This window comes from Pollachius pollachius, assembly GCF_949987615.1.
Source record: "Pollachius pollachius genome assembly, chromosome: 12".
Taxonomy (NCBI): Eukaryota; Metazoa; Chordata; class Actinopteri; order Gadiformes; family Gadidae; genus Pollachius; species Pollachius pollachius.
In genome coordinates this window covers 7,522,760-7,545,648 of record NC_136945.1, presented here as the reverse complement: position 1 = coordinate 7,545,648, position 22,889 = coordinate 7,522,760, and the positions used below count along the sequence as shown (strand labels likewise).

Genomic DNA, 22,889 nt, shown 5'->3' with positions numbered 1-22,889 from the left:
TGTGTGTGTGTGTATACACTTCTCAGTTGGAGTGCTGTAAAGCCCATGATCTCCAGTCAATGGCACTTGGGTGTTTCAATATGATTGGGGGGATTTGAGGCCTATTAGCAGACCTCAAACACACACATACACACACACACACACACACACACACACACACACACACACATACTCACACACACACACACACACACACACACACCTTCGGTGGAAGTGACATATGTACATCCCTATACCGAATTATCAATTTTCTCACCAGGGATAAGAAATACTATTGATGAATGTATGACAGAGAGAGGGGGTAGAGAGAGGACGAGGGAGAGGGACTAGGCCAGAGGGAGAGAGGAAGGGAGAGGAAGGGAGAGGAAGGGAGAGGAAGGGAGAGGAAGGGATAGGAAGGGAGAGGAAGGGAGAGGAAGGGAGAGGAAGGGAGAGGAAGGGAGAGGAAGGGAGAGGAAGGGATAGGAAGGGAGAGGACGGGAGAGGAAGGGATAGGAAGGGAGAGGAAGGGAGAGGAAGGGAGAGGACGGGAGAGGAAGGGATAGGGAGGGAGAGGAAGGGAGAGGAAGGGATAGGAAGGGAGAGGAAGGGAGAGGAAGGGAGAGGGAGGGAGAGGAAGGGAGAGGAAGGGAGAGGAAGGGTGCGGAAGGCAGAGGAAGGGAGAGGAAGGGAGAGGAAGGGAGAGGAAGGGAGAGGAAGGGAGAGGAAGGGAGAGGAAGGGTGCAGAAGGCAGAGGAAGGGAGAGGAAGGGAGAGGAAGGGAGAGGAAGGGAGAGGGAGGGAGAGGAAGGGAGAGGGAGGGAGAGGAAGGGAGAGGAAGGGAGAGGAAGGGAGAGGAAGGGAGAGGGCACCAACGTGAGCAAGGGTGATGGAAAAGACATGAGATGAATTAGACACTTTAGCACGTTTGTATGAAAGGAGAACAACCCAAGAGCTCATAATAGGATTATAATGTGGAGAGAACAATCATGATTATGTTGAATCCTCCAGAGAGCTCTCAACCCCGTTAGTTTTCTAAATATATGTGCTGAGGCACTTAACAACAGTCTAGGCTGACATTACCGGTCCTTCAGCTGGGCTTTGTCTACAAAGGAATAGAATACATTTATTTTTACGTTTAACATTATATTATAAAATATTAGGCGGACATTTGTTTTTCATATTCCAATCTCTACGCATGCATGCCGTATATATTAACATATATTCATAAAGAAGTCTACATACAATACGTATCTATAAACAGCTAGGAAAGTAATTAGTGGTTAACTTGTCTTTCTTCCATCTGAATGATGTGGGATGTTTCTCAGTAGTCGACTTGTGATAATGGGATTATGAAAGGCTGATTCTATAGAACCGCTATTCAGAAAGACGGCTCACTGTAATACGCATAATTCAGTTTCTCCGAACAAAAGGCAGTAGCAGGTACTCACAGCATCTCAGTATCGGGCTGATACCCATCTCCACCTGCAACACTGAATCCTAATGTGTTCAAAGACGTGACAACACAATGTTCCTGTGAGTTCACCTCACCAGAACCACATGGGGAAGGCATAAGAAGAATACTTATGCCCATTATGTAGCCTTAAGTCACTTTTTAATACACAACCCAAGATAAGGTCCATAGTGAAAACAGTATGAGGTCACATTTTATAATATTCTATTACATTGGATTACAAGCTCCTCTGCTTAATTGAGGAGATGTATTTCAGTCGCACAGACAGGTACACACTTGCCAGCCACAGGCTCAAGAGCAGCTCTTTAACACTGAGATGATAAGTACCTTGCAAATGAGCCCTTGAGGGAGGAGAGAGACTTGCTCCTTGCGTTTTTCTGTAGAGTTTGAAGGTAGTGAAATCAATTTTGATATTTAAATATCAAAATTAATTTCTAGTCGTTCTGTTTGCCTAAAATAGAACCACCCACATGTGGGTGTCATAATTGTGCACAGGAGATTTCTAAAAGGTGGTTATGGAATACCATGTATCAACTAGTAAGTCTATGACAAAGATTTAAAAAAACTGATATACAATATCAATAATTTAGTTATTGTGAAGCGACAACTTAAGGCTCTCTCTCTCTCTCTCTCTCTCTCTCTCTCTCTCTCAGAACTCAGAACTCAGAGGACTTTAACTTTAAGTCACAATTTGTAACAATTCGACTAGCTGGTTGTTAAAAACAGAATGGACTTATCTTTAGTCAATGCTGATCGATAATGATTTCATTAATGTTATCAATAATACCAGGTCCCATAACTGATATACGCTCTCTTTGTTTACAGTAATCGTTCCACCGACGCTCCCCAAGCCCCTCCCACTCACGCTACCCAGCCAGTCAGGCTACACCAGTTTGCGTCACAGAGTTGCTCAGCCAGTTAGAGTGGACAGAACACTGTGGTATTGAGTTTTTTGAAGTCTGAACCTACTAACTGGGAGGAGCGCAATCCTCCACATTGTGACCTTAAATATCCACCCAAATGTGATACGATATGTAACACTATACGTAAGACTATATATACATATTTATATCTATATCTAGATATAGGTATACATATATCTATATAAATCTCTCTATATAAAGATAGATGTAGATAGATAAATAGATATATAGATAGATATGTCTATGTATATCTATATTTACACACACACACACACACACACACACACACACACACACACACACCCACACACACACACACACCCCCACACACACACACACACACACACACACACACACACACACACACAGACACACACACACACAAACACAGCCCCAGCCAGTACAGACGGTGCAGGTTTCTGGGGACAACCATCATCTTCATCTCATCTCACACAGCCTTATCGTGCACCTCGCCTCGCTCTTCTGTGCCGTGTCTCTCTCATCTTTGTGACAGCTCATTCAGCCGCTCACTGGTGTTCCTGGAATCCACTCAGAGGACAGATACATCAAAGCAGGTCGGCGGAAGGGCCAGCTTCCGATCTGCTTTGATATATTTCTTCATGTTCTCTGAACACCTCAGGACATGGCAAAGAGATGTTTCTTTTAAATGGTTCCTTCCCTTTGTCTTCCGGTCCCGACTGAATCCAGTCATTTCCGCCATTTGAATAGGATTTGGTAAACGTTTTTTATTTCGTCACCAAAAGCATTGGAAGTGTGCGGGGTCAGTATCGACCACAGGGGGCGGTAGAACTTCAAGGTCTTGCTCAAGGACACAGTCATCGTGCTGATTGGCCACCATCCAGAATTGACTGTTTATTATTTCTCTCATATCGCTTATTAATGGTATGAATGAAATCATCCTCTTGAGTTGAAGCCCTGATTTCCGACGACGCTGTGATGAAGTGCTGCTTGCGCATGTGCCGCACAATACCTCTGGGGGGTTGGGAGGGGTGGGGGTTAATTTAGTTTACTCCCACTTCAGGTCATTTCAGTCCCATCGCGTCGTGCGTACGTGTGTACGTGTCTGGTTGTGTGTACATGTGTGTACGTGTGTGTGTGTGTGTGTGTGTGTGGTGTGTGTGTGTGTGTGTGTGTGTGTGTGTGTGTGTGTGTGTGTGTGTGTGTGTGTGAATACAGAAAGAGGCTGCCAAGGCTGATTACACAACTGGATTGATAATCTATAGTGGCCAGATAAGTCTCTGGCTAGAGTCCAGAACAAGGCTGATAAGACCTCATCACCCCAGCCACGACACCATGGGAATCAACTCATGAAAATAATACACAACACAAGACAACACATGACAACACAACACAATGCAACACAGTGCAGTGAAACACAGTGTTGTCTTCTTTCATTGAGTGGTGTATTACATTTTCTAAATGGACACACATGTGCAAGTAAATAAAATGACGTACACAAATAATGTGCATCAAGTAATATGCACACACACGCATACTCATGTGAACACACATAAACACGAGTGCATGAATAAAGGGTTTCTGTCATTATGGAGTATATCAACTTCTGTATAGATACCACAATACCAGCCTAGAAAATTAACACACATCCCAGCTGTAAACCCTGGATTTCTCCTAAAACAAAACAGAGCTTGAAAGAGAAGCATGATGCATCAGGCTCAAATACTGGGCTGCTCTCAGTAGGCTAAACTGTACCATCACAAAGATGGAAAACTGAAAATCGAAAGGACAAAGTAAAAGATGAATTCAGTAACAGGAACACTAGACAAGCTTTAAAGAAGGTGAGAACCCCGACCCGGTTCATAAGCATAATCTGATGCTGAACTGAACTCATTCTTCCCTCGTTTCAACACCGCTCAGACAAATGTGTCAAAGAGCTGAAGTACTCGGATGACACTTGCCTTCACTTCCCTTCTCACAGATAACCATTCAGCTTTGGACTATCATAACGCTGTTGCACACTTCCCCTTTGGTGCAAGTGTAATTCATCTCTATGTCAGGGAAACAAAATAAATGGTACGAGGTCAACCCAGCATCCCATCTTCATCATAAACGATAAAGTTGAAATAGGTGACAGCTTAAAATATCTCGGATTTTACACCTTTTTTATTTTACACTCGGATTTTACCGGCGCATAAATGACTCTTGCGCCCGGCGCAAATCTAAAAAGGGTTGGTCTGAAGTAGCCTAATTACCCGTAGGTGTGGTTTGAGCGTAACGTGCAATAAACCAATGAGAGTGCCAGCTCCCATCCCCTTTAAGAGCCATGAGCGCAGTTGAATCTGACGAGTTGATATTTTGACAGCGCGTTTGCAGTCTGCGATGAGACAGATGCATGACCACATGAATTTCAAACTTCAAATGGCTCGGTTTATTGTCAAATAATATGGCCTAATTTACTCATGGAATAGCGTTTTCTTCCACAATTTCCTCAAATAAATTTCGGCAAAGAAAACTTAACACACATATGATATGCGGTAACTGTGGTTCTATTAAATGATATACGCAATACATTATAAACATAGTTTCTTATCAGTATTGTATGCATTATAGTTATCAACTTGTGTTCCTAATATGCATGTGTCCCCCCGTTAATATACATTGCCATGGACTGTATTATGCGTTACGTGTTTAGTTTGCGTGTGTTTAAACAGATGGACGCACACACGCACGCCCGTTTTCATTAATTATTTTACACATACACACACGCTCGCCCGCATTCATTCATTCACACTCATTCGCGGTAAAATAATGTTTTCTCACGATCAAATACTCATCAATCCTAAAAGTTATGGGCTTGTACATGATGTCTGTGTCAAGAAAATATGTGTTTGCAGTACGGTGTTTGCAGATGCATTGATTTAGAGTACAACTTATTACCGCTGTATCAGCTGTTCTTTCCCAAATAATTTACCAAGAATGTGTGGCTAGGTAGATGAGAGAAGCAAAGTGTATGCGCGAGGTGCACAAGCAACATTATGCATGCGCCCTTAAAATAGCATCTGAAAAACGCGCCACTGACATTAAACCAGGTATTTCCTGGTTTGTGGCGCAAGTGGTTTCTGAAACTGCAAAATAGCACCAGGGAACGTTTGCGCCAGAACACGCCTCCTCCTTTCGCCGAACCGCCCCTTGGGGCGCAAGATCATTCCCTAATTTACCGACGCGTGGCGGTGGAGGGAAAAGAACGCTCTGCGCCAGTTGCAAACTAGCAACGACACATGCGTCAGTGTCGAAAGTCAATTGCGCCGGATGCAAGATAGGGCCCTGAGGCCTGAGACCCGAGGCCATAGCAGCCCTGAAAAGGAGGACTGGCTGAGGGAACTATGGGTCCTGCTCCAATGTTGTTTTTGCTTAACGGAATTATGTGCCAGTGTTATACTTCATTTATTGTTACTGTCCGAGAGTGTTGTGTGATGATGTGTTTAAAGTGCATTGTATGATTCTCCTTGTGATGTACAGTTTCGGGGACAATTATCCCCCACGGGATAATAAACAAACTAACTAACTTAACTAACCAACTAACAATGAACAGAGAAGACAATCAAATAACTCTCATTAGCACCTTCTTTTCCCTCTCACCACCCTATAGATTTCTTAGGCACTTAAACCCTACAGTACGCTACATTCATTATCTTTAAATCAAGTCCTGAGCTGGACAGATCTGCTGGGCCCTGCAACTTTTCATTCCTTCTAGTCGACTGGTCACCATGGTAACACCGAAATAGCCTTATGTCATTGTCAGATGGATGGAGTTGAAGATTATTTTTATCCTCACCTTATCCTCTGCCCATCTCAGAAAACTCATCTACTATATTTTAAGTCCTTACCAGAGTATTATGGGATGTAGAGTGTGAGTGTGAGCGCAATATTTCCAGAAAAACCTATCATGAATGCGATGTCCCCTATCCACTGGGTACGTGGGATTACGCAACATTTGAAGTTTTTGTGAAACTGAACTGCCACAAATGGCCTTCAGAAATCTTTCATTAAAGAAATAAAAAGGTGATTGAAACGACAAAGGTAATCTGTGCCATGACAAGTTAGGAATTAATAATTATTAGTTCATTCATTAATGAAAAGTCCATTCATTAATTTATGAATCATTCATGACGTTCCTCAAATCTTATTCATTGTAGGGTTAAATGAATAATTTTACAAATGATTGAGAATGGCGAAACTGGTAAGGCTAGTCCACTCAGAACAGCATGCTCCAACATGACCTTTAGACCGTGTGTGATTGTGAAAAGCTCATTGCTTCTGAGATCACTGGGTTAAGTATTGCATGAACCCTGAATGGAAGGTGAATCTTAAATAAAGATATATATGTGGCTGCAGCACATTATCTATAGTTTGACAGGGATGGTTCAACTATATCAACTATACCCAAACATACAATAGAGTATAGTAAAACTTAAATTTTTTAAATTAAAAAGAATCCTAGGATTCCCAAACACATGTACATAGACTGTGCACAACCACAGACATGAATAGCTACTCCCATGTACATCCTCATCTACAGCACAGACTCCATCAACTACATTCAACACAGACAGTGCTGCGCCCTCACACACACACACACACACACACACACACACACACACACACACACACACACACACACACACACAGACGCACGCAGGCACACACGCGTGCGGGGAAGCAAATTCAAGTGTGTGGACGACCGACGATGTTGGACTGTGGCACACATGGACTGCGGTTTGGTAATCACCTGTTGTTACTATTTAACTTGTGGCCGGATGTGAGGACTACTTATCATACTGCCAGCTGGCCTCGTCCACCCCGGGCCGGGAGTCATGTTACCAGGGGGAGGAGGGGGAGGAAGGGAGGAGGGGAGGAGGTATGATGGACTCATATTACCAGGGAGGGGTGGTGGGGGTGAGGAACAGATATTGAAAGAGTGCTAAGGAGAGAGAGGGGGTGAAGAACAAATTCAAGGCATACAGGAGGGTAGGAGTAGGTGAGAGAGAGAGAGAGAGAGAGACAGAGAGAGAGAGAGAGAGAGAGAGAGGGAGAGAGAGAGAGAGGGGAAGAGGAGAGTGGAGAGAGACAACAAGAGGGAGTGATAGAGAGAAGAAAAGAGAGAGAGGCAGAGAAGGAGAGAGAGATACAGAGGTACGAAGAGGCGGAGAGAGAGGGAAGGACAGAGAAGGAGAGTAAGAGAAGGGTGAGTAAAGGAGAGAGAGGGAAAGATAGTGAGAGGCATGGAGGGAGAAAGATAGAGAGGGAGAGGGAGGGGGAAAAGAGAGAGCAAGAAGGGGTGAGTAAGATAGTGTCATCAGTGTTCTGGATAATGCTATGAACGAGAGAGAGGGTGAGGGAGAGAGAGAGAGAGAGGGTGAGGGAGGGAGGGAGAGAGAGAGAGAGAGAGAGGGTGGAAGATAGAGAGAGAGGCAGAAGCAGAGTGAAAGAGAGAGATAAAGAGAGAGGGACAGGGAGGGGAAAGAGACAGAGAGAGACGGGGAAGTAAGAGGGAGGGAGGGGAGGGGGGTAGCCAATCGTGGAGCAATGAGGACAATGTGTGCCAACTGTTTGAATTGTAGAGAAAAAGCGAGAGAATCCATCATTGTAGACTGAAGGGGAAGAGGGACGAGGAGAAGAGACATTTCCTCTCTTGTTTGTATCGTTCTACCTGGGAGACAAATCAAAACCAGATGTGACGGACGGACGGACGGACTGGATCGCAGAGAGCAACCTATAAAAAGACTTGGCTACAGGAGGGCAACTCACAGCAAGGAGAGAGCAGTAATTGGCACAGAAATGTACTGGCTAGAACAAACTGTGACTGGTATACAACGAGTTTGAATAGAATAGAATAGAATATAATAGAATAGAATAGAATACACCTCAATTCCACTCAAGTCAACTCAACTGCGTTTCTTTTACGATATAAGCCATTTCACAGCAAAAAAAACACAATTCAACAGTGTGCCGTCAGATGTTTTCTAGGTGTAGGGGTCAGATTACAATTGATTTGTTGTCTAAGCAAGGACACGCCAAAAGTCAAACTAACATATTTATAGGTTCGGGCAAATGCACAGTCTAATTTGAACATAGTGTGAACACACCGGGAATTACAAATAGTTATTATTACTCATAATGAAGAATAAAGATGGAACCTGTCAAATGTTGTTATGACGAGAACATCCTTCTTCCTACTTTGTAATCTATATTTGAGGTGAATTTGTCACCTTGCTATCAAAGAACTTTTTAATAACTAAGAATCTGTGCCTTCAGGTAGAAATATCAGTATTACAATACATTCTGCAGTCACTCTCAATGTCACTCCTCAAGGAGATAGATTGACGGGGTGGGGGGGGGGGATGTCTTGTTAGGATGTCACTGTTGTCTGGGACTGCACAGCTCAAAGGATGTTATTTCATATGTTTGAAAACACTGTGGTAAGCCTCCTTGTTTTGCCTGATTTCTATGGGAACATTTTCACCTTTAAAAAGGAACAGTCTTCATCTCAGAGGCAGGCGGGATGTCACAACTGTCACTTACTTAAACAATAACAAAATCTGTTGTCAAGGGCCAACAGATTGGCCCTAGATATGAAACATGGAAAAAAAGTTTTTCATTTTACTCCTACCTTTTTTAACTCTCTCTCTCTCTCTCTCTCTCTCTCTATCTCTCTCTCTTTCTCTCTCTCTCATCCTCGTTCTCTACCCCTCCATCTCTCTCTTGTTATCCTCTTCAAGTGGCCTGCTGCCGGAGGAGGCCTCTGTGGGTTATTTATGGAGAAAAAAGTGAGTGTGTACAAAGTATAATAGGAGCCAACCACTTAAAGTGGGAGGGCCGTCCGTGCTCAAGCACTACAGAGAGCGCAGCAGCGCTCGTAGCCATTTGCTGTAATTATGAGAGTCCATTAGAAGTACGGACCACATGCAGCTCCACTGAGGGAAAAAACAAGAAACCCTCAAAAATAAAATGATGATAAAGTCAGAATTCCTTCCCTAGGATGCTGTTAGCTAACATCGAGACTGTGTGTACGCGGGATTCACAAAGCTCTGCCAAACAGGATGCGAGAAGATAAAGTCTTATTTCATGGATGTACTCTCACACACACACACACACACACGCACACACACACACACACACACAAACACACACACACACACACACAGTTTCCCAACAGGTCACGTGTTCTGAGAGAGAGCGTGTTGGTACCTGCGTGTGTTGTAGAAGTGTCGTGTGGAGCCGGGGTCTTTTCCAGTCTGGCAGCTCTGGTGTTCCACCATGTTCTAGGAATGTAACAACAATGTGTTCAACCAGTCTCGTATCGACTGCTTTAATAAATAACTTGACTGGTTGAAATGATTTTTTAATGACGCTAAGGAGAGCATTGTAGCATTGTGACAAACCAGAAATCAGCTTGCACATCGCAATCAACTTTTACTTTTGGCTTTCAAAATCAAAAAACTCACAACAATAAATAAAAATCCCAATCTGAATGCGTCAGATATTGATCGAGATACAGAAGGAAACATCAGCTATGCGTTTCGCCACTTCATGTGTGAAACATAGTGATCTCATCCTGAGCATATCCAACACACACACACACACACACACACAGTAACGTCATGGACCTATGGGAGTCACGCAGTACTCTGCCGGTAAACCGCTCTGTGGGGACCGTCATAAAGTGGCGTCCATCACTCCTCTGTGAGGCAGAGCTGCAGCCCGGAGACACTGCGTCTTCTACATTTCCGAAAACTGCACTGTGACTCGCAATATCCTGTTTGAATTATCACCCACAGAAGAGCTGGTCGGTGGCTGCAACGTGTGATTGCGACACCGGGGAAGTTGTAGCGACTGACATCCTCATTGAAAACGCAGTCTTGCAACGAAGAGAGAGAGAGAGAGAGAGAGAGAGAGAGAGAGAGAGAGAGAGAGAGAGAAAGGGAGAGAGAGAGAGCGAGAGAGAGAGAGGGAGAGAGAGAGAGAAAGGGAGAGAGAGAGAGAGAGAGAAAGAGAGACAGAGACAGAGAGATAGCAAGAGAGAGAGAGAGAGAGAGAGAGAGAGAGACGGGGAAAGCGGGAGAGAGATAGAGAGATGGAAAGAGATAGAGAGAGATATGAGGATAGATTGAGAGAGACAGAGAGAGATACAAGGAGAGAGATGTGGTGGGGAGAGAGAGATGGGGAAAGGGAGAGAGAGATGGGGAGAGAGAGAGAGTGATTGGGAGTGGGAGAGAGATGAGGCTATAGGGATATCAGATGAGAGAGATGGGGAGAGGGTAGAGATGGGGATGGAGAGAGAGAAAGAGATATGGATGAGAGGATAGCAATGGATTAAATGGATTCTTTCCGTTGGAGAGATAGAGGGACAGAAAGGGGGAGAGAGCCAATAGTGAGTGATAGAAAGGGGAAGACTGGAACAGGAGTGAGAGATATTTTTAGCCGTTCGGCTCACTTCTCACACTTCTCTTTTGGAGGCTGGTTTCACACCTTCTCACTTACTTCCTTCCTTGATTTTTTTCTCCTGACTAACTGAATAATGTTTCAATCTCTCACAGACTCAGCTTTGCTGTGCAGCAGCTCGTTAGGTTCAGCACCAATATTGCAAAATATGCATGTGAGGCAAAAAAAAGGTTACCTTTTTGTCCTGAAAAGTGTGTAAGTCTACTTCTCTGTTTGTGATCCATTTTGTATGTACAATATCATGGCCCGGTATGAAAACACACAGTACAGTGTTAGCATAGTACGGTCTTAGGATAGTACGTGACTTTGCCAAACCAATGGTCTCAATTGCAGCTTAGTTTGAGACTGCAGCAAAACAGTGGAAACGCTACACTTGAGCGATCTGAGCGTTTATGGTATCAATTCGTCTGCACCACGACAGGCAATCTATGATTAGAAACTAGGGTTCTGAATAGCAAACTAATCCTTTAAATAGGTACTTCTGTGACACACACACACACACCCACACCCACACACACACAGACACACACACCCTGTACAAAACCTCCGTTGAGAAAGATATATGTTGATATAAACAATCTGAATTAGCGTGGATTCATAAAATAAGACTTTCTGCTATGAGTTAAGTACTAAACATTGTGTTTAGATGTTTAACACCAGTATGTCTCAATGCTTAGCATGTAGGCTTTGCCTTGAAAAAAAATGTGTTGCTATAGTTTCATAGTAAACAATTAAGTCCTTGTGTGAGTTGCACACACATACACACACACACACCACAGTGGTGTAGAGATGAAGCAACATTGATATTGGAGCAATTGGATGCGACACCGTCATAACCTTAAGAAACCACAGTGCTTTGGAAACCACATATTTATGTGTGTCTCTGCGTACGTTTGTGTGTGTTGTGTGGGTAGATACATGTGGGACAGAGGAAGTCTCATGCAGTGAGAGAGAGCCACATAACAGCCAACTCCTCTTCCTCACAGCGGTTATCGTTTTACTGCTGGCTCCTTCGTGTTTCCCAACTCAAATTTAGTAAAATCTTAACTGAGGCGCAACGTCAGCCGAGGAATCAGATGCAGGATCCCACAACTAATTTAGCCGTCTAGAACACATTAAGAATATTAATACTAGTGAGGATATTAATAATTATATGAGTAGTATATAGGTGATCCTTTTGTGTTAGTACTACTTAATAAATGGAACAGGAAAGAAGTGACATGGAAGTTGTCCTAAAAGGCAGCAATGACTTCTCTTCTGCACGATTAATAAAATAACCCAGAAGCACGTATTAAAGAAAAAATAATTCAATATTTATTTGCGGTATAAACATGTCTCGTGTTATTTCCACATACTGTACAATACGCAGGTGTAATCATATTTTCATCTCTTCACACGGGCCGGTGAATTGCCTGCGGTAAACATGCCCCCTCTTTTAATAAAGAGACAGATTGCATCTTTTAAAAACTGTTTACAGCACAATACAAAACAGCTATTCAAATTGTGTTAAGCTGTAACACGATTCAAGATGCATTGTCCAAAAAATAAAACAAAACAATAAAATCCCTGAAAATTTCCTCAGTGAGGTAACGTTTTGAAATCATTCACTTTGACTTTGCTTTAATGCGCCCTGTGAGTCCTTTGACGCCCGCTGCTTGCTATTCACTCTCTTCCTTCGGAGTGACCCCACATTCTCACCCAGGGGCAGCTACAAGAAACACAGAAACCGGCGTTCCTGCTATCTGGCAAAATTACAAACTGCGGAAAATGACGAAAAAAGTTTCGCTTTCAGTTGTTACAAAGACACACAGAGAAAAGGAAAAGGACAAGAGAAGCAGCTTGAAATGAATAGTTATCTCATAAATAGAAAAGATCAGTTTACTGAAATATATTTCGATCCTAGGGTGCAAGTCATAAAGTTGGAAAGTGGGATGTGACTTCAGAGAAAGGGAAGTCTGTTCAAGCATAATAGTATTATTCTCGTCTCTGATGCTATTTTAGGAAATGAAAATTGCATATAAACCCCTAACATATATATTTTATAAAGATATATATATATTTATATATTGATATTGAAAGGCCACAGGAATAGAGCATAGACATTAATTGAAAACAAAATAGAGCTAGTCATTATTGAAATCAGGTGGCCTGTTCTTCCATTGTGAACAAAACGGGCATGCTAAACCACAGATGTTTGAGGGCTTGTTTGAGGGGTCGAATGGGTGTGTGTGTTTATGGGTATGTGTCAGATGACGGGTCATTTAGTTAGTACTAAACAGTCCTGTACATATTTTGGACACCATAGGTGAAATTAAACTCCAGCCCAAAGCAATAGAGCAGGATCTTGTTCTAGTAATACGGTATATGTATATATTATATATTACAGAGTACAAAAGAATAATTAAAAATTCAGAGGTCTTGGATCTATAAAATACTGCAAAACGGTGTTTGATATATTGCAGAGTAATACAAAAAGACCGCGTTGACCCGTTACAGTAAAAGACAGCTCACTGCCCAGTATGACGTTACGTTCTGATTCAAACAACACATAACAAACATGTTATTTTACATCATAAGAAGAATCTTTGTCTAAAGTGAGATACAAAGAGTATTGAACAGTCAGCATTAGAAAGAAGTTAGAAAGAATATGTAAGGCCAGCTATGATAAAGCCTGGTCGGATTCAGCAGTCTTCCCTCCTGAAACCCAGTTCTTTGTTTCTGTTTAAGACCCTGTCCACATCACATAGCATCTAAGCTAACAACATCTTATCGTGCTTTGACCCATTTGCTCACACATTCTGCCACAAACCGCTGTATGTATACACTTGATGTCGCATGTTCACCCCCTCAAATACTAAAAGTGCTTTGGAAATTGTATTAAAGCGGAATGTTCCAGAATGCCTCGGAGGGGGGGGGGGGGGGGGGGGGGGGGGGGGGGGGGGGCAGGTTTGTGGGGTCTTCTTTGTTAGGACAACAATTTGGTAAAAGAGGTTGACTTGGCTAATTCAGGCCAGCACTGGTGATGTGGACACGGTCTTAGAAACCTCCCAGCTACATACTGTCCACCACTGTGACCAGTGGCGGGAACAGTAGTTAAAAAAACGATTCTCATCATCTTCCTCCCAAATGGTTGGAGCAACATCTAACCCTGGGGTAACCTTACTGTTAAGAGAGCATTCAGCACCTCTGAGTGGCCATGTAATAGGCCAGCATAATGACTCTTTCACCATTAGCACTGTAATCATCTTTTAGTCTGTAATATTCTATTATATTACATATATAATCTACCCAAGGCTTAAGGGTGAATCGACTCGGACATTAATCGTTTTTTGAGGGAAAGAGTTGATTCTTTGAACACAACGATCTCCTTTCTCTCCTCTCCGAATGCAATGCAGGAGTGGGAAGTGGATTCAGTCGGAGCCTCCTTGTCTTAAGTGCAGTCTGTTACTGAGGCCAGTCCCAGTTCCCTCTCCCTCCCTCCCTCCCTCCCTCCCTCCCCGATTACCCCCACTCACACAGGGCTCCATCAAACCCTTACCAGCTACACCCATAGCCTAATGCTACTGATCCCAGACTCAAGCCTTAAAGACAAGACAATCCACCAGCAACCCCAGTCTCTTAACCTATTGGTACCACGTAACTTTTTGGAACATTCTAGCTCATGGACCCAGCGATGGGGCCAAGCAATAGGGCAACGTCATCAGCATAAAAGTGTTCAGGCACTTCTTTGTGCAAGGTTGCTTCGCAAGAGTTTTCCACAAATGTTTTGTAGGAATTTTGCCGCCGTCGGAATTAACTGAAAAAGAAAGACAACTGTACATAAAGAAGTACATTTCTTATTGGAAAGGAAATGAGACGTGTAACTTGAGCTAGTAGCTGCTAGATTCCGTTGAGACATTTGGATCAACCAAAATCCTGTAAAGTCCAACCGTATACCAGATGATGATAAAGCGGTTTGATCTAAGACCAATACAATCATGGCTCTAATTACAACTCTTAACACCTTAGCCTGAGCACCAAACCATTCAGCTAACCTAGCCTCATGCCATAAGCCCATTGAGCCTAGCCAAAGCAGCCTTCCCACCAAGCCCCCGTCCTGACTCCCCTCCCCAAGGGCCTTTACAGCTGGCGGCTCCTGTCGCGGCCTGGGACTGGCCTCAGCACGCCTCCTCTCTGAATGTCTCTTTATCTGCCTGGCCCGAGCACTGGCGTCAAGTGCCAACAAGTTAATGGCTACGCCACTGTGCAAACTGCATTAGGTCATTACCAACCTAGGGGGATAAAAAACGTCAAACAAAACAAAACCAAAACGAAAAGAAAGACGACCAGAGATATCCCAACGCCCGGTCGCAGGCCAGGCAGCCATTTCCGGCCTTGCTTCTTCTTCTTTAGCCTTACAATTTACCTAAGCATTCATGAGATTGGATTACTCTATATTTTTGGACAAAGATACAATTTTTGTATGCGTATATATAAAGTATACATCTGTACGTCAATGTACACAAGAATAACAAAAAAAATGCATAGACACACACTTAAGGTCTGCCCATACATGTTCTGCTTTGTAAGTTACCATACATACATCACAAACATACACACTTTTTGTTAATTCCTTGGTTTTTAAAAACTCCACTACATTCAGTAGAGTGGGATTTCCTCCACTTGGCACCAGTCAACTCAGTGCAATGGCTGAGAAACGTAGAGAGGACGACGTCTCATAAATTAAGCACTGTGTGGATTTCCGTGTTGCCATCTTTGTATGAAGCTATCTGTCCTGCTGTCGCGTTCACTCACTTGTCCCTTTTCCTCAGTCTTTTTTTTCCTCTAGGACGTGTATTGTTTTGTCGTCGGTTATCACGCCTCCCCCTTTTTTATTTGGCCATCGCCACAGCGTGACAATCAGGAACTCAACCGGATCACAGAAACAAATAGCTTTAGCATTCCTCGCCGGGCTCCCTTGGTTCTCTGTTACCTGTCATCAATGACCGATCCTGCCCCTTCACAATGCAACTCCAGTGGCCTCTGGCCACGTCGGGGGGGGACTAAAACATTCATTAAAACCGGCTGCTCCCTCCCTGCACGCAGCCTGTGTTACCGTGGCAACATCAACACTACTACCACCGCCGCCGCTGCCACCATCTTCCTCGGCACTCCCCCTTTCCCCTCTCCCCCTCCCCCCAACCTCTCTCCTAGACGGAAAATAGAAACGCCCCGACGCCGTGGGTCCTCATGTGGACTCCAGGGTGTCCAGCTGGAACACGTTGTGATTGGTCGGCGTGGTGAAGAACAGCTGCTCATTGGTGGGCGAGGACGAGTGGTTGTCACAGGGACTGTTGAGGCCCAGCGTCCGCTCAAAGTCCAGCAGCTGGCCCATGAAGTTGAAGTTGGGCGAGATGTTGGACTTCTTGCGCTTGACGAAGTCGTAGGCGTCGTTGAGCGACAGGTTGAGCTTCTGCATCAGGTAGGCCACGGTGACGGTCACCGAGCGGCTGATGCCCGCCAGGCAGTGGACCAGGATACCACACTTCTGAGCCCGCGCCTCGTCTGGGGAGGGGGAAGGGAGGGAGGGAGGGAGGGGGGGAGGGAGGGAGGGGGGGAGGAGAGAGGGAGGGAGGGAGGGAGGGAAAAAAGACAAAAGAACAGATTAGAGACAAACAAGAAAATTGTTATCTGGCTGTAGAAGCAGTTTTAGAACACGATATGATGACGGATGAGTCATATCCTGCTGTAGGAATGAGGTGTTTTCCAGTTGGCAACCTTCAACTTGAAATACAGAATTTGATACACAAAAAAAAAAAACATCTCAACCCCAAGTTAATCAGAACCTCTGCTTCCAATTAATTGTATCCCAAACTAGTACAAATTCAGAGAAAAACTTACTATTTCTTTCTCTATAAGAACCTCAATGAACCCCTACATCGTTTCACACCGACATCTATAGACATGCTTTTATTTTGATACGACGCTATCTTCATACTAGTTCTACCACAAGGTTTACCAAACCCTTACAACTGTAAGTGGAAGCCAAAGATAAGTGCATCATTCCTCCTCCCTTTCTTCTTCAAAACCTATTGCTTTCTCCATCTCTTGTACTCTCTCTCTCATGTGCCAGCCTGTTGTCACTCTATCAGCCTGCCTCTCTTGTAATAGGATTGGGGTTAGTTGGCTCTCAAGTCAGAACTGCTGAGAAGGATGGCAAATTCATTTTGAATGTGATCCGTGCTCCCTCGCCAAAATAAAAGTATACACATTAAAAAAAGCCCCTCTTTGTTCTCTAAATAACTTAATTATACAACCATCTAAATCATCTCAAATGTGTGCAAACAAGGCATATGCAAACGGCATCTTATGCCATATCTGATGTTCAGATTCCTGATATTACAGTGGATAGGAAGCGGTTAAAATCTCAATAAAGATTGCACCGTAAATTAGTCTGACTGGTACACAGCAGTGAAAACAAGCCCAAACAAACATTCCATGGCTCATTTAAGCCTGGCTGGAACCTTTCATAAATTAGGAATCAAAAGGTTGTGCCAATTGCGCTCTAAAATGGAGTTATTGGATTATATTTACTACACAGTCAGAATTTGGTCACACACCAATTGAAGGGAGCACAGCAGAAACAAATAGCTGCCGCTATAGTGCTTACCATACAGGAAACATAGAGGAAACATTGATTTTTTTGGTCTCCACGGTTTTTCCAATTTTTTGGGGTACATTCTGTGTTGGCAGGGCATGTGTCTAGTTTGCTTCTGCCTCCATCCCTCTGCAGTAACAGTTACACCACGAGGGATGTCCACAGCAGAGGAGAACACATCCAGGTTCAGGGAATGACACTCCTCCCCAGGATTTGGAGCCAGCCATCTGGATTGTCTAATTACCACAGCACCAGAGGTATGAGTAATAATTGAAAACAGCCGGTGTGCTGCAATCGGTGAAAGGAAAACGTGGAAGGATCTTTGGAAATCTAAAAGGTAGACCCATCATGGTGTTACAATGCTCTGTGGACAAGCTGCGCTGCAGCATTTGTATGACCAAACTGTGGGTCTCCTCCACTCTTAAAAGACATCGTTCTTGAAGAACCAAGAATGATTTTCTTCTCTAGGAATCTACTTTATTCATACGGATTTCAGGGAAAATCACGTCCACTCAAAACCTGAGTGCTGATGCTCTGGTTTTTATCCCTGCGATAAAAGATTAATACACTGTGCCTCGACATGAATACAATATTTACGACCATGTAAGTAACAAAAGAGTCGATTCCGCTCTTCATGTACAGAATTTATCCAGAAATAGGCCTACAGATCTATTTTTTTACATAACAGTTTTTCTCTGTATTTGAAACCCGCAATCTGTAAAGCATTACTTTCCTTAAACAACATTCCTTTGCGTAGAGAAAAAAAGAAGAAATTGGAAACAGAATGAATCTGGAGGAAGAGTAACACAGGTCATAAACATGCACATGTTGACACACACACACACACACACACACACACACACACACACACACACACACACACACACACACACACACACACACACACACACACACACACACACACACACACACACACACACACACACAGCGCCCCCACTCACCAATGAAGGAGATGGCCTCGGGGAAGAACTGAGACAGGTTTTGACTCCAGTGGTCGGAGATGGGAATCTGCTTGTACTTAAAGTCTCCCTCGTGCTCGAACATGTTGGGCAGGTTGGGTGTCACGTTGAGTATGTACTTAATGTTGTACTTCCCCAACACGTCCAGGTTGGTCGAGTCCTTAGCGCAGCCCAGGTACAGGTAGGGCAGGATCTGCACAGGGAACGCCGGCTGGTTGCTGGGCAGGGGGCTGCCCTCCGACTCGGTGGCGCTGCCGGGCTCGCGGTCAGACTCGCCGTCTGAGCAGTCGGAGCTGATGCGCAGGCCTCCCAAGCCCAGGACGGAGGTGGGCGGGGAGCTGCTGGGGCAGCAGCAGTCGAGGTTGGTCTCGCAGTGCTCGGGGAACTCGGACTGGAACTTGTTGAATCCCCCTGGAGACAGGAACGATAATCAGTCGGCATGTTGAGATACGCCACCGCCGCCCACCAGGTGATCCAGATAGAAGGAGAACAGCTTCGAAAGGACACCCTGCTCGTTCACACACACCGAGCGAACAGCAACCCAATGCGCTACAAGACCCAGATCCATGTTAAAGTTATCATTACTTAAATCGTAATACTAATATAGATGGGGAATGTTTTATGAACTAAACTAAATATAATAATTATGTCATAAATATATTTATAATATTATTATGATAAATCTGTATCAAGGGTTACTTAAGAAACTGTGATAATGTTTATTAGAAAACCTATAACAAAGAAAGGATCGGTTTTAAAAAGGTATAGAGTGACTATTGAGATTACATATTATGTTAGCTAACGCATAAACTGTGAATGATGGCTCCATTGAGAAAGCATAGACCCTCGGAAAAAAAAAAGCAGCTTCGAAAGAGAAGGACACTGCTAGAGTCTGCTGCAACACTCCTCAGTGGACTTTTTGTGAATGGCAGCCAAACTTGAAGTGTCTGAATCGTTCCATAAATATAATTGTACACCACTGGACGATGTCGTACGATTACGGAATCCGTTTTTTTTTTTTTTGAGGTGGTCGTTCAAGATTAATAAAAAAAAAACACAAAGATCTGTGTTTTTGTTTCTCTTCCAATTCATTCATGAAAGAAACTACTGGTCTCTTCCTGCAGGAGCGCCACACCGACGGAGCCATTTTGAAGCATTAATTGAAAACACATTGAACCAAAGTTTTTATTTGGGGCAGATTCCACAGCTCCGCAATTACCGCCCCCACACACACACATGTCCAAATCATTTAATTCAGCGATTATTTTCGATATAATAGGCCTATATGTCGTCATCATATTAGCCTGTCGAATTTCCCCCTATGCGGAAATATTCAATTTTTACCACACAGACATGTATCATACCATGACAATAATGCCAGACTAAGATAAAAATGTAAAGTAAAACCACTAGAATATAATGACACGCTTTACTGTTCTCCTCAAATATGTTATTACAGCCCATTGTCAAGAGACCAGTCCAAGTTGATTAAGTTTGGACTCCCCGCTGCGCCAGTGATCAAGTCTGTCGCTCGTTATTAGTAATAAAAGGTGCAGTAGACATTAAGGTCACACTTTATTTCAAAATGTGTTACCTGAAAGGTAGCCCCACTTACATGGAAGTTATTTAACTAACTAGCCTAATGTGGCCAAAACATTACTTGACTAGATGTATTAAGGTGTTTTAACGTGGGCTCGAAAGGAAAAATAAATAGTTTTTGCTATAACTGTTATTACAGATATTTATGTATTGTTCATATGTTATTATTAAATACAAAAGTAAGCTCATAGTTTGAAATTAATAGAGGCGACACGGTCATTCATAAAAAGAAAATCACCACGTATGTTAAATTAAATAAAAAATATGTATTTAATTGTGTGTGATCTCACCTTGGAGATAGTACGCCTTGCAGCCATCGTCCCTGAGTTTCTGCAGAAGCAGACCCAGCACGGAGCTCCCAGTCCCGCTCTCCTGCCACTCGGACGTCGCCTCGTCGTATAAAACCACCATATCCGTTTTGCACCGCTTCACAAACTTCTCCTTGTCCTCGTTATTGGGGATAATGGACCGGATCGGGAGGTTGCCCTTCTTCAGCCTCCGGAGCATCAAGCCCGGGATGGCCAGGTTGATGGCCGACTCGACGTGAGAGGACTCGTAGAGCTCGTGCGAGCGGCAGTCCAGCAGTAGGAGCGAGCAGCTCGCCCCGGATTCCAGTTCCTCTTGCAGCCATTCCGCGCTCTTACTCGACATCATCATAGTCACGATCATGGAACCGCTCCAAAGATTGATTTTCATCAGGGAAATATTCTTGTTGTCTCCTGGTTGTGACGGCAAAGGGGGACGGGAACCAGAAAAATACCCCCCCAAAAAATCACTCCGTCCAACTTCCCAGCTTCTGCGACGGCGGGCGAAACACCTCCAGCGATGTCCCTCGCAGAAGCACGAGACTTGAACATGCAGGGATTTCTTCGCTTTCCTCCGCTTCAGCCCCTAATACACAAGTGGAGGTTTCATTATACTCTGTGGACGTCCGCTTACCCCCGCAGTCCTAACTTTGCGACGCTAATAAACAGACGTTCCCCTGACAGTAAACAGTCCTATTGAGTTTTCGGACGAGGTTTTAATATAGCACCATGGTTAGTATTTCTCGTTCCCCGACGGCGCAGAATCTATGGTTCCTCATCTCCACTGAACGCCGTGACAGCCGCGGAATAAAACAGGCTCTGCGGGCATGTCATTGAGGGAGAGGGAGGAGCTGGACGAGAGATTTAAAGGCACAGGCACCACACAAACCCGTTGAGAAGCAGTAGCCTCTGTGCTGATGTTCTTGCGCTACCCATTCAGTAATTATGGACCATTTGGCATTATACGAGCTGTTACACAGTTAGGCTACACGTGCTCAGTGTTCTGAAAACTGCCAGGAAGTACCGCGACAATAACACAACTTTTGTGATCCGTTTGGTCATCGAGGTCAATGCATTCTTAAATAGACTTGTAACTGGTTGTATCACATCTGGTTTGGTTTAAGGTCACAATAATGACAAATAAATTGGTTCCTTTTCACAGATTCACATATTTTTTAACAGCTGTGGAAAGGAAAGCATTAACATCTTCGAAATTTCCATCAATTTAGTTTCAATGTCGTGAGTTATAAATTCATTGAATTTATTCTATTTAGTTATGGAAGTTGTAAAGGCTATATAGGCTCTATTATAGCTTTTATAGCCTCAACGGTCAACAGTTATCATGAATGCCCGATGAAGACCATTGTAGTGTTTTTGACAGCAGGGACTGTACTGCTCATCCTGGAAACCGCTTTCCACTTCAGCTTTGGTTTATTTTATTAGGCCGGTCGCCATGGGGATGTTGCATAAGGCACTTTGATAAGAGAGAGGCACATTTTGAAACGTATAGCAGAAATGACCCCTAGCAGGGGTCTGCCCAAAGTATTAATAATGCATTCAGCCTCTGTGTGGTTACACCTCTGTGCACTGTGACACACACACACACACACACACACACACACACACACACACACACACACACACACACACACACACACACAATGATCTAATGATGCCATCAGCAGGTTGTGACAGAGGCTGAGGGTAGCATTTGATTTCCTCACAGCTGCAGGGAGGAGAAGTGGGGGATTCACCAGCCGCAGACAATGGTCCTTTATCCCCCCCCCCATGACTTACACTCACACACACAAACAAACAAAAATTAAAACAAGTGCTCAGGCAAGAAGCATGCCACACACACACAAAGTAGAAATAGTCCTTAACAGGACAATCCCTCATTCTGCGAAAAATTTACGCTGTCTGTACGACAATAGTGAAACTGTACAACAATAGTGAATCTGTGACACGTGTTGAGGGAGGGAGGCAGGCCAATGACAGACACACAACGTGTCCAATTAGAATCTCCTAGTTCTGTGCTGACAGTTCCATCACACTTCCCCAATTATCATGGTGAAAGTTAGGGTGAATTAGGGTAAGCACATTCCTGTCAAAACAAAGTAGCAAACTAAGTCTTAGCTGTACCGATTTATTAACATTGTACGCTCATGAATAATGGAATGATCCAAATATTGCAATTTTTTTTTAGACACGGCTAAAGGCTACATAGCACATTGATGAATATTTGATATCGTATTGATTTTTTTATTAATGAAACCATCCACTTATAATGAATGCTTCCAATATTACAAATTTCCCTAGTTTTCTAAATGAATTCGTCTTAGGTTTGTTTTATTTTACACACACACACACACACACACACACACACACACACACACACACACACACACACACACACACAGCCATCAAGAAGATCCAATGATTCTACTGGGGAAAAAAGACAAACCTAAAAACCTTTAGGCAGGGTGCAGCAGCTCTTAACGTCATCATT

General features: G+C 43.7%; 1 protein-coding gene across 1 annotated transcript; it reads right to left on the bottom strand.

Moving 5' to 3' along the window:
• Positions 1-16,022: 16,022 nt before the first annotated feature.
• On the bottom strand, positions 16,023-21,168 carry dusp7 (dual specificity phosphatase 7). Its single transcript, XM_079747763.1, has 3 exons — positions 20,366-21,168; positions 18,459-18,887; positions 16,023-16,403 (listed from the first exon to the last, which is right to left on the bottom strand). The coding sequence occupies exons 1-3, from the start codon at positions 20,769-20,771 to the stop codon at positions 16,087-16,089; spliced, it is 1,152 nt and encodes a 383-aa protein (XP_079603889.1). The 5' UTR covers positions 20,772-21,168; the 3' UTR covers positions 16,023-16,086.
• Positions 21,169-22,889: the final 1,721 nt, after the last annotated feature.

Coding starts and splice junctions, on each gene's coding strand:
- dusp7 (XM_079747763.1), bottom strand. CDS start 20,771: ATGAAAATCAATCTTTGGAGCGGTTCCATGATCGTGACTATGATGATG. Junction 18,888..20,365: donor CAAGGCGTACTATCTCCAAG/GTGAGATCACAC, acceptor TCCTGTCTCCAG/GGGGATTCAACAAGTTCCAG. Junction 16,404..18,458: donor CGAGGCCATCTCCTTCATTG/GTGAGTGGGGGC, acceptor CCCCCTCCCCAG/ACGAGGCGCGGGCTCAGAAG.